The 12,331-nt window shown below is 56.8% G+C and overlaps 1 protein-coding gene across 1 annotated transcript; it reads right to left on the bottom strand.

Annotated features, from left to right (window-relative positions):
* Positions 1-2,731: 2,731 nt before the first annotated feature.
* Positions 2,732-8,965, bottom strand: SPEF1 (sperm flagellar 1). Its single transcript, XM_072927797.1, has 7 exons — positions 8,795-8,965; positions 8,598-8,709; positions 8,077-8,227; positions 7,545-7,593; positions 6,078-6,135; positions 4,902-5,013; positions 2,732-3,178 (listed from the first exon to the last, which is right to left on the bottom strand). Exons 1-7 carry the CDS (start codon positions 8,913-8,915, stop codon positions 2,732-2,734), a joined length of 1,050 nt encoding a protein of 349 aa, XP_072783898.1. The 5' UTR covers positions 8,916-8,965.
* Positions 8,966-12,331: the final 3,366 nt, after the last annotated feature.

Below are 12,331 nucleotides of genomic sequence, written 5' to 3'. Positions count from 1 at the left end.
GCTGCGGGGACACGCCCCCTCGCTCCTATTGGCCGGCGCGCCCACACCTCGCGCTCCCATTGGTGGGCGCGCACGCCGGTCACGCCTCCAGGCCACGCCCCCATGGGCAAAGCTCAACGGGCGTTGCTAAGGGGCGGGGTCGTTGCTAAGGGGCGGGGCGAAGGGGCGGGGCAGCCAATGAGGGAGGGCGCGCGCGCCGTGGGGCGCCCCCTTGCGGGCGGCGGGGGAAGTGCGGGGGGCGTTGCCATGGGAACGGGGGTGGGGGAGGGGCCTTTCCTTTCCTTTCCTTTCCTTTCCTTTCTTTCCTTTCCTTTCCTTTCCTTTCCTTTCCTTTCTTTCCTTTCCTTTCCTTTCCTTCCTTTCCTTTCCTTTCTTTCCTTTCCTTTCCTTTCCTTTCCTTTCCTTTCCTTCCTTTCCTTTCCTTTCCTTTCCTTTCCTTTCCATTCCTTTCCTTTCCTTTCCTTTCCTTTCCTCCTTCCTTCCCTTCCCTTCCCTTCCCTTCCTTCCTTCCCTTCCCTTCCCTTCCTTCCTTCCCTTCCCTTCCCTTCCCTTCCCTTCCCTTCCCTTCCCTTCCTTCCCTTCCCTTCCCTTCCCTTCCCTCCCTTCCCTTCCCTTCCCTTCCCTTCCTTCCCTTCCCTTCCCTTCCCTTCCCTTCCTTCCCTTCCCTTCCCTTCCCTTCCCTTCCCTTCCCTTCCCTTCCCTTCCCTTCCCTTCCCTTCCCTTCCCTTCCCTTCCCTTCCCTTCCCTTTCCCTTCCCTTCCCTTCCCTTCCCTTCCCTTCCCTTCCCTTCCCTTCCTTCCCTTCCCTTCCTTCCCTTCCCTTCCCTTCCCTTCCCTTCCCTTCCCTTCCCTTCCCTTCCCTTCCCTTCCCTCCTTCCCTTCCCTTCCCCTTCATTTAATTTCATCTTATCCCAATTCATCAGATCCATCTAATCCCGAATTATCCCAGTTCCTTCCTGTCCCATCCCAGTTCCTTCCCATCCCATTTTAACTCTGTCCCATCCCATCCAATCCCAATCCCAACCCCAATCCCCGTGTTCTTCCCGTCCCCATCCCGAGCTCCGTGTCCCTTCCCACGGTGACAGGGGGACAGGGAACGTCCCCATCCCATTGGGACGCAGCAAACGGAGCCAGTTCCCATCCAGAGATTGTCCCCTGGGGACACGTGAGGGACACAGGGACAATGCCACCCCCGCCGCTCCAGCTGCTGGAACGCTTAAAATCCCGGGATTCACATTCCCAGAAATCTGGGATCCACGTTCCCAGAGGTCCCCAGAGCCCCAGCGGTGTCCTTGTCACCACCACGGTGACATCACAGCCGGCTTGTCCCCACGGGAGGGGACACCAGGGCTTGGCTTGTCCCCACGGGAGGGGACACCAGGGCCTGGCTTGTCCCCGATTCCCACATCTGGCGGAAATTCCAAGATTTCCCTAAGAAGCCACTCTGGCACAGGGACGGTCCCCAGAGCCACCCCCGGCGTGTCCCCGTGGCTGAGGATGTCACCTGAGGGTGGGGACACCGGGGATGTCGCTGTCACCTCCCAGCGCCGCCGCCGGGCGCGGATTTGCTCCGGGATTATGAAAACAACGGGATTTGGGAAGGGATTAAATCCCGGCGGCCACCGGGCAGGAGGAGCGGCCACCGCGTCCCCATGGTGTCCCCATGGTGTCCCCAAGGCATCCCCACCGTGTCCCCATGGTGTCCCCATGGTGTCCCCATGGTGTCCCCAAGGCATCCCCACCGTGTCCCCATGGTGTCCCCATGGTGTCCCCATGGTGTCCCCAAGGCATCCCCACCGTGTCTCCATGGTGTCTCCATGGTGTCCCCACTGCAACCCCAGAGTTGTCCCCACATGTCCCCATGGTGTCCCCATGATGCCTCCATGGTGTCCCCAGATTGTCCCCACAGTGTCCCCACATTGTCCCCAAGGTGTCCCCAAGGCATCCCCACAGTGTCCCCATGGTGTCCTCAAAACATCCCAGACTGTCCCCAGGATGTCCCCATGGTGTCCCCAGATTGTCCCCACGGTGTCCCCACCCTGATGGCCCCCTGCAGATGTCCCCCACCCACACTGCTGTCCCCATGCTCATGTCCCCACAATGTCCCCATGACAATGTCCCCACTCTGCCGTCTCCAGGGTGTCCTGTGCTGCTGTCCCTTCCTTGATGTCCCCACACTGATGTCCCCACCCTGATGTCTTCATGCCAATGTCCCACAGTGTCCCCACCGCTGTCACCTCACTGTTGACCACACAGTGTCCCCCGCAGTGTCCCAGCACTGTCCCCTCCCTGCTGTCCCCATAATATCCCCAATGTCCCCAGCGCTGTCCCTACAGTGTCCCCACAGTGTCCCACAGTGTCCCCTCCCTGCTGTCCCCTCAATGTCCCCACAGTGTCCCACAGTGCCCCAGCGCTGTCCCCTGTGTCCCCAGTGTCCTCAGTGTCCCCATTGTCCCACAGTGTCCCAGGTGCTGTCCCCACAGTTTCCCCAATGTCCCTAATGTCCCCAATGTCCCCACAGTGTCCCAAATGTCTCCAGTGCCCCCAATGTCCCCAATATCCCCACAATGTTCCCAATGTCCTCAGTGTGTCCCAATGTCCCCAGTGTCCCCACAGTGACCCTAAATGTCCCCAGTGTGTCCCCATGTCCCCAGTGTGTCCTCAATGTCCTCAATGTGTCCCCACAATGTCCCCAATGTCCCCAGTGTGTCCCCAATGTCGCCAGTGTCCCCTCAGTGCCACTCTCTCCCCGCCAAGATCCAACTCTTTAATTGCAGCCGCGCGGGACTTGGGACACCGGGAGCCACCAGGGGCCACCAGGGGCCACCAGGGGCCACCAGGGGCCACCGGGAGCCACCAGGGGCCACCAGGGGCCACCGGGCTGTCCCCGATCCGCCACGGCAGTGCCACCCCGCGGTGGCGACGGTGTCCCTGTCGCGGGTCAGGGTCGGTGTCCCTGTCCCCTCTCGGGGTCGGTGTCCCTGTCGCGGGTCAGGGTCGGTGTCCCTGTCCCTGTCCCTGTCCCTGTCCCTGTCCCTGTCCTGTCCCTGTCCCTGTCCCCTCTCGGTGTCCCTGTCGCCGGGTCCCCGCAGCTGCTGCAGCCGCCGGCTCAGGTCGTCGATGCGGAGGTTCTTGAGGAGCAGGAGCTGCTCCAGCCGCCCCACCTTGGCCTGCAGGATCTGCGGGACCGGGAATTGGGTAAAATCCCCTAAATCCCCTAAATCCGAAAACCCCCAAATCCCCAACCCCCAAAATCCTGAAATCCCAAACCCCCTAAACCCAAATCCCCAAAATCCCCAAATCCTGAATCCTAAATCCTAAGATACCGAAATCCCGAAATCCCAAAAACCCCAAAACCCAAAAACCCCAAAATCCCCAAATCCCAAAATCCCGAATCCCAAAGACCCAAACCCCAAAAGCCCCAAATCCCCAAAACTCCAAAATCCTCACATCCTAAATTTCCCTAACTCAAAACCCCAAAATCCTAAAATCCCAAAACCCCAAAATCCCAAAACCCCAAAATCCCAAACCCCGAAATCCTGAAATCCCAAAACCCCAAAATCCCAAATCCCAAATCCTAAAATTCCCAAAACTCAAAAATCCCCAAATCCCAAACCCCTTGACCCAGGAGGACATGGAAAATTTTAGGGAAGGAAGGACCGGGAAAAAACAGGACGGGGGACAGGGAAAAACCGGGAAAAAACGGGAAAACCCAGGAAATTTTAAGGAAGAAGGGACAGGGAAAAGCCGGGAATAGGGGACGCGGAAAAGTTGAAAGGGGAACAGGGAAAAGCTGGAAAACTCGGGAAAACCCGGGAAAACCCGGGAAAAGGACAGGGAGAACTGGGGAAAACCGGGGAAAACCGGGAAAAACCGGAAAAGGGACAGGGGAGAACCGGGAAAAGACGGGAAAAAACGGGAAAAGGGACAGGGGATAACTGGAAAAGCCGGGAGAAAACCAGGAAAGCCGGGAAAAGCCGGGAAAAACTGGGAAAAGGACAGGGGAGAACCGGGGAAAACCGGGAAAAACCGGGAAAAACCGGGAAAAGGGACAGGGGAAAACCGGGAAAAACCGGGAAAAAGAACGGGGAAGGGGACAGGGGAAAACCGGGAAAAGCCGGGGAAGGAGACAGGGGAAAACCGGGAAAAACCGGGAAAAAAAAACGGGGAAGGGGACAGGGGAAAACCGGGAATAGCCGGAAAAAAACAGGGAAGGGGACAGGGGAAAACCGGGAAAAGCCGGGAAAAAAAACGGGGAAGGGGACAGGGGAAAACCGGGAAAAGCAGGGGAAGGGGACAGGGGAAAACCGTGAAAAACCGGAAAAGGGACAGGGGAAAACCGGGAAAAGCCGGGAAAAACCAGGGAAGGGGACAGGGGAAAACCGGGAATAGACGGAAAAGGGACAGGGGAAAACCGGGAAAAGCCGGGAAAAGCCGGGAAAAGCAGGGGAAGGGGACAGGGGAAAACCGGGAAAACCGGGGGGAAAAAAACGGGAAAAGGCACAGGGGATAACTGGGAAAAGCCGGGAAAAACCGGGGAAAAAACGGGGAAGGGGACAGGGGAAAACCGGGAAAAGCCGGGGGAAAAAAACCGGGGAAGTGGACAGGGGAAACCCGGGAAAAGCCGGGAAAAAAACGGGAAAAGGGACAGGGGATAACCGGGAAAAGGGACAGGGGATAACCGGGAAAAGCCGGGAAAATCCGGGAAGGAGGATAAAGAAAATTTTAGGGAAGGAGGACCCGGGACAAGGCAGGAGAGGGGGACAGAAAAACCCGGGAAAAGGCGGGAAGCGGGGACAGGACAAAGCGGGAAGGAAGGAGGGCGCGGGGACAGCACCGTGTCACAGTGTCGCGCGTGTCCCCCCGGGATGTCCCCGCCGCCGGGATTTGGGATGGGCTCACCTGGATCGTGTCCCGCGCCAGCTGCAGCGCCTGCTCGCGGTCCGCCAGCTGCTGTCGCATGTCCCCAAGGCCACCCCCGGGCTGCTGTGCTGGCACTGCCACCGCCACCGCCCTGGCGCGGGGACACGGCGGGGACACAGCTCGGGACGTCCCCAAATCCCACGGGAATGTTCTGATCTCCCATGGGGACAGCGCCGAGCCCTCCTTGTGCCACCAAATGTCCCCAAATCCTGTCCCCAAATCCCACGGGAATGTCCTGATCTCCCGTGGGGACACCCAGGGGACACTCGGGGACACCCCAAACCCCACAGTGAATCCCTGACCCACACAAGGACCCCAAGAGCCAAATGGGGATGTCCTGATCCCCATGGGGATATCCCAAACCCCACAGTGACACCAAACCATCACAGAGACCCCAAACCCCTATGGGGACACCCCAAACCCCCACAGTGACCCCAACCGCCACAGTGAACCCCCCGAAACCCCACAGTTACCCCCAAATTCCACAGGGACCCCAGACCCCCCAAGGATCCCAAACCCCTATGGGGACACCCCAAACCCCCACAGTGACCCACAAACCCCCATGGAGATACCCCAAACCCCACAGTGACCCCCCTGACCCCCCACATTGACCACCTCACCCCCCTCAGCAATCCCCAAACCCCACAGTGACCCCAAACCTGACAGTGACCCCAAACCCCACAGTGACCCCAAAACCTACAGGGGACACCCAAACCACAGTGACCCCAAACCTGACAGTGACCCCAAAACCTCACAGTGACCCCAAAACCTACAGGGGACACCCAAACCCACAGTGACCCCAAACCCTCACAGTGACCTCCAAACGTTCAGAGTGACCCCAAAACCTCACAGTGACCCCTAACCTGACAGTAACCCCAAACCCTACAGGTGACACCCAAACCCACAGTAACCCCAAACCCCTATGGGGACACGCCAAACCCCACAGTGACACCAAACCCCACAGTGACCCTAAACCCCACAGTGACCCCAAACCCCACAGTGACCCCAAACCCCTGTGGGGACACCCCAAACCCTCACAGTGACCCCAAACTTTGACAGAGACCCCAAACCCCACAGTGACCCCCTGACTCCCACAGTGACCCCAAAAAGACCCCCTGACCCCAAAAGGGCCCCGACCCCTTGCCCAGACCTCACCTGTCAGCGCCCTCCTGGCTGCAGCCCCTTCCCAAATCTCTGCGGAGCTTCGGCTGGCCTGGAAACCCCAACGGGATGGATGGATGGATGGATGGATGATGGATGGATGATGGATGATGGATGGATGATGGATGGATGATGGATGATGGATGGATGGATGATGGATGGATGATGGATGGATGGATGGATGATGGATGGATGATGGATGGATGATGGATGGATGGATGGATGATGGATGGATGGATGGATGATGGATGGATGGACGGATGGATGGATGATGGATGGATGGATGATGGATGATGGATGGATGGATGGATGGATGGATGGATGGATGATGGATGGATGGATGGATGGATGATGGATGGATGGATGGATGGATGGATGGATGGATGGATGGATGATGGATGGATGATGGATGGATGGATGATGGATGGATGATGGATGGATGATGGATGGATGGATGATGGATGGATGATGGATGATGGATGATGGATGGATGATGGATGGATGGATGGATGGATGGATGGATGGATGGATGGATGGATGGATGATGGATGGATGATGGATGGATGGATGATGGATGGATGGATGGATGGATGATGGATGGATGGATGGATGGATGGATGGATGGATGGATGGATGGATGATGGATGGATGATGGATGGATGATGGATGGATGATGGATGGATGGATGATGGATGGATGATGGATGATGGATGATGGATGGATGGATGATGGATGGATGGATGGATGGATGGATGGATGGATGATGGATGATGGATGGATGGATGATGGATGGATGATGGATGATGGATGGATGGATGGATGGATGGATGGATGGATGGATGGATGGATGGATGGATGATGGATGGATGGATGGATGATGGATGGATGATGGATGGATGGATGATGGATGATGGATGGATGGATGGATGGATGGATGATGGATGGATGGATGATGGATGATGGATGGATGGATGGATGGATGGATGGATGGATGGATGGATGGATGGATGATGGATGATGGATGGATGGATGGATGATGGATGATGGATGGATGGATGGATGGATGGATGGATGGATGGATGGATGGATGGATGATGGATGATGGATGGATGGATGGATGATGGATGATGGATGGATGGATGGATAGATGGATGGATGGATGGATGGATGGATGGATGGATAGATGGATGGATGGATGATGGATGATGGATGATGGATGATGGATGATGGATGGATGGATGATGGATGATGGATGATGGATGGATGATGGATGATGGATGGATGGATGGATGGATAGATGGATGGATGGATGGATGATGGATGGATGGATAGATGGATGGATGGATGGATGGATGGATGGATGGATGGATGGGGTCACCTTCCTGGACACTGCTGTCCCCTCTCAGGGACCCCAAAAAGTCTCAGTGGGGGATTTGGGGATCCTTAACCCCCATCCCTTACCTGTGTCCAGGTACCCGCCCTCATCCAGCGCTGCTGGCTCCGCTGTGGGCTGAGGAGAGGCAGGAAAACCCCTGGGACACACCTGGGACACACCTGGGACACACCTGGGACACCCCCTGCCACCAGCCCCAGTGTCCAACCTCGTCTTGGGCACTGCCAGGGATCCCAAACAAATCTGGGAATTCCATTCCAGCCAGGAATTCCTTGCCAAGATCCCAGCCCAAGCTCCCCTTTCCCAGTGGGAGCCATTCCCTGGCTCCTGTCCCTCTGTCCCTTGTCCCCAGTCCCTCTCCAGCTCTCCTGGAGCCCCTCCAGGGACTCTGAGCATTCCCTGGATTTTCCCTTCTCCAGGAGAACATTCCCAGCACTCTTAACCTGGTCCGGAGCAGAACCCAGGAACGATTTCTGTTGGGAATGACCCTAAATCCCACCCATGGATCATTCCCCTATCCCAGCTTTCCCCAAACCCCAATATCCAACCTTTCCCAGGATTCCCATTCCTGGGAATTCCTCTTTTTTGGGATTTCCTCACCTTCCCAACCCCTCCTTTGCCGTTCCTCTGCCTCTGGAGGATTTTGGCCCTCAGGAGCTGCAGGAGCTGCTCGGCCGTTCCCGGCCGGCTCCTCACCAGCCCCTGGATCATCTCCTCCGGGAGCCGCAGGTTCAGCTTGCTCAGCACCTTCCTGGAATTTGGGATGGGTGGAACACCCGGGGAGGTGACAGAGGGACAGGGGACACAGAGGGACACAGAGGGACACAGGGAGATCCAGTGCCTGGATCATCTCCAGGCACCAAAAATTCACCTTACTCAGCACTTTCCTGAAATTTGGGATTGATGGAACACCAAGGGTGGTGACAGAGGGACACAGGACACAGAGGGACACGGGGGCACACAGGGGACACCAATCCCCACCCACAGCCCACCACCGTGGCTCTGTGGCCACATGGAGCAGTCGGGTTGTGACAAACAGGGCGACACCTGTGGGGGGCAACCTGGGGCCACCCCAGATAGGACGTGGGGTGTCACACAGAGCTGGTGGCACCTGTCCCTACCTGTTGAGGTGGCCCCAATTGGCGACTTTCTGCGCCGTGGAGCTGGTGGGGACAAAGCTGTGCAGATCCACCAGCGAGGGGAAGAAGAACTTCACCACCTCTGCCGCCAGCACTGCGGGGACAGCGGGGACACGCTGCAGGTGGCACCACCACCACAGCCCGCCCCGGCCACCCCGCCGTGTCCCCGCAAGGCCAACCGCCGTCGCTGAAGTCGCGGGCGATGTTCCTGCGCGGCCGTGACAGCGGCACCGTGTCCAGCCAGCGGTACAGGGACACCAGCGACGAGTCCGGGCCCGGCTCCGGCCCCTCGGCCGCCATCAGGGCTCGGCCGCAGCGTCCCCGCTGCCATGGTAACGGGGGCGTGGCCTGCGCGGAGCGTCCCCGCTGCCATGGCAACGGGGGCGTGGCCTGCGCGGAGCGTCTCCGCTGCCATGGTAACGGGGGCGTGGCCTGTGCGGAGCGTCGCCGCTGCCATGGTAACGGGGGCGTGGCCTGCGCGGAGCGTTGCGCTGCCATGGCAACGGGGGCGTGGCCTGCGCGGAGCGTCCCCGCTGCCATGGTAACGGGGGCGTGGCCTGCGCAAAGCGTTGCGCTGCCATGGTAACGGGGGCGTGGCCTGCGCGGAGCGTCCCCGCTGCCATGGTAACGGGGCGGGGCTTAATGGGAGCGTCCCGTTGTCATGGTAACAGAAGCGGGGCCTGAGGGGATGCGTCCTGTTGCCATGGAAATGGGGTGGGATATGAACACCGGGATGGGATACGGACTTTGGGGTGGGATATGGACACTGGAATGAGATACAGACATTGGGATGGGATATGGACACTGGGAATGGGACATGGACAGCATGGGTGGGATATGGATATTGGGATGGGATATGGACACTGTGGTGGGTTATGGACATGGGGATGGGATATGCACACCATGGATGGCATATGGACACCATGGATGGGACATGGAGACTGTGGTGGGATATGGACACTGCGGTGGGATATGGACACCATGGGTGGGGATATGGACACCGGGATCAGATATAGACATTGGGATAGAACATGGACACCAGGGATGGGATTTGGACACTGGCATGGGATATGGACAGCATGGATGGGCTACAGACATCATCAATGGGCTGTGGACATTGGGATGGGGTAGGGACACCATGGATGGGACATGGACATCATGTGTGGGTTATGGACACTGCTGTGGGATATGGAGACCATGGATGGGATTATGGACATTGGGATGTGAAATGGACACCGGGATCAGATATGGACATTGGGACAGAACATGGACACTGGGATGGGGATATGGATATTGGCATGGGATATGGACAGCATGGATGGGATATGGACACTGGCATGGAATATGGACACTGGGATAGGATATGGATGCCATGGATGGGGTATGGACACCATGGGTGGGATATGCAGACCACAGATGGGACACGGACACTGGGATGGGACATGGACAAAGCCACAAGGCCAGGAGGTGACAGTGACCCCTCAGACCAGGGCCTGGTTGTTATGTTGGTGAATGTGACCCCCCTCAGGAAGAACCGCCCCTCCCCTGCACTTTTGGGGGTTCTCAACTCCCACCCCTCCTTGTCCCTTCTCCACCCATGTCCCCCACCTTGGCCGGGCCGTGTCCCCAAAATCCCCCCTAAAATGTCCCCCCACTTCCTTCCCCTTCGCCCCCCGCGCCTCACAGCGCTGCAAGCCCCGCCCCTTCCTATAACCCCGCCTCTCTACCCCATTCCCGCCTCCAATTGGCTGCCCCTCCCGTCAATCATCCAGCCTCGCCCCGCCTTCCTTTTGCCACGCACCGAATACTTCCGCAATTCCTCCAGCTCCACCCTCCTCGCTTTTCTATTGGCCGCACACCCCGCCAATCACCTTTTTAACCAATCACCTGCCGCTCCTCCCTATTCCCCGCGCTCCCATTGGCTGGCACCGCCTTCAGTTTTGCATGAGCGCTCGGGCGCCCCCTTGCGGCCGCGGCGGGGCGCGACACGCCGCGACATGCCGCGACATATCGCGACATAGCGGCCTATGGGATTCCCCCTTTTTTTATTCCCTTTCCCCCCTCTTTTCCCCTTTTTCACCTCCTTTTTCCCCCCATTTATTCCCCCTTTTCCCCCTCCTTTTCCCTTTTCTCCCCTTTCCCCCTTCCCCTTTTTATTCCCCCTTTTATTCCCCCCTTTTATTCCCCCTTTTATTCCCCCCATTTTATTCCCCCCTTTTATTCCCCCCTTTTATTCCCCCCTTTTATCCCCCCCATTTTCCCCCCTTTTTGCCCCCACCTTCCCCCGCCCCCCCTTTTTTTCCCATTTCCCCCCTCCATTTCAGGGTTATTTTAGGTTATTTTGATTCTTTGGGGTTTTTTCATCTATTTTGGGGTTATTTGGGATTGGTTTGTTTTTTGGGGCTTGTTTCAGGTTTTTGGGGATTTTTGTATTTTTTGGATATTTTGGGGGCCGTTGGGAGTCATTTTGAAGTTGTTTGGGTTTGGTATATTTTGGGGGAGTTTGGGGTGTTTTGGGGGGTTATTTTGGGCCTCTTTGGGGTTTTTTGGGTATTTTATGGGTTTTTTTATTATTATTTAGGGGTGATTTTGGACTTGTTTGGGTTTGGTTTAGAATTTTTTTTTGTTTTTTTGGGAGTTATTTGAGGAATATTTTGGGATTATTTTGGGTGTAATATGGGGCAATTTGGGGATTATTTTGGGGTTTTTTTCCTTCTTTTTTGTTATATAAAGCCATTTATTCTCTGCTCAGCCGTGTTTAATTTGAGGGGGTCGTCCCCAAATGTCCCAAATGAGGGGGAGGGATTGGGGACCCCAAAATGTCATGGGGTGGGGGAGGGGAGGGGACACTTCAGTCAGGGACAGATTTGGGGTCACGGCGGGGGTGACACCGGGATTTGGGACAGGAGAAAGGAGGGGTGATCCCAAGGGATAAGGGGGATTGATCCCACTGGTTTTGGGGGATAATCCCACAGGTTTTGGGGGATGAGATCCCAATGGATAAGGGGGATGAACCCACTGGTTTTGGGGGATGAGATCCCTGGATAAGGGGAGATGATCCCAATGGTTTTGGGGGATCGATCCCTCAATAGGGGCAATGATTCCACTGGATTGGGGGATAATCCCACAGGTTTTGGGGGATAAAATCCCTGGATTTGGGGGATTGATCCCACTGGTTTTGGGGGATTGATCCCACTGGATTGGGGGATGAGATCCCACTGCATTGGAGGGATCTCGTCCCACAGGTTTTGGGGGATGAGATCCCTGGATAAGGGGAGATGATCCCAAGGGATATGGGGGATCGATCCCGCTGGTTTTGGGGGATTGATCCTTGGTTAAGGGAAGATGATCCCAATGGGTTTGGGGGATCAATCCCTAAATAGGGGCAATGATCCAACTGGTTTTGGGGGATGATCCCACTGGATTAGGGGATGAGATCCCACTGGATTGGGTGATAATCCCACAGGTTTTGGGGTATGAGATCCCTAGAGAAGGGGAAATGATCCCAAGGGATATGGGGGATTGATCCCACTGGTTTTGGGGATTGATCCCACTGGATAAGGGCAATGAGATCCCTAAAAAAGGGCAATGATCCCATTGGATAAGGGGGATGAACCTCTTGGGTGAGGGGGATGAGATCCCTAAATAAGGGCAATGATCCCACTGGATATGGGGAACGAGATCCCTGGATATGGGGGATGAATTCCCTAAATAGG

Source organism: Taeniopygia guttata, chromosome 4 (genome assembly GCF_048771995.1).
Source record: "Taeniopygia guttata chromosome 4, bTaeGut7.mat, whole genome shotgun sequence".
NCBI classification, from domain to species: Eukaryota; Metazoa; Chordata; class Aves; order Passeriformes; family Estrildidae; genus Taeniopygia; species Taeniopygia guttata.
The sequence above is the reverse complement of the archived record's forward strand: the minus strand, read 5'-3'. Positions and strand labels throughout refer to the sequence as shown.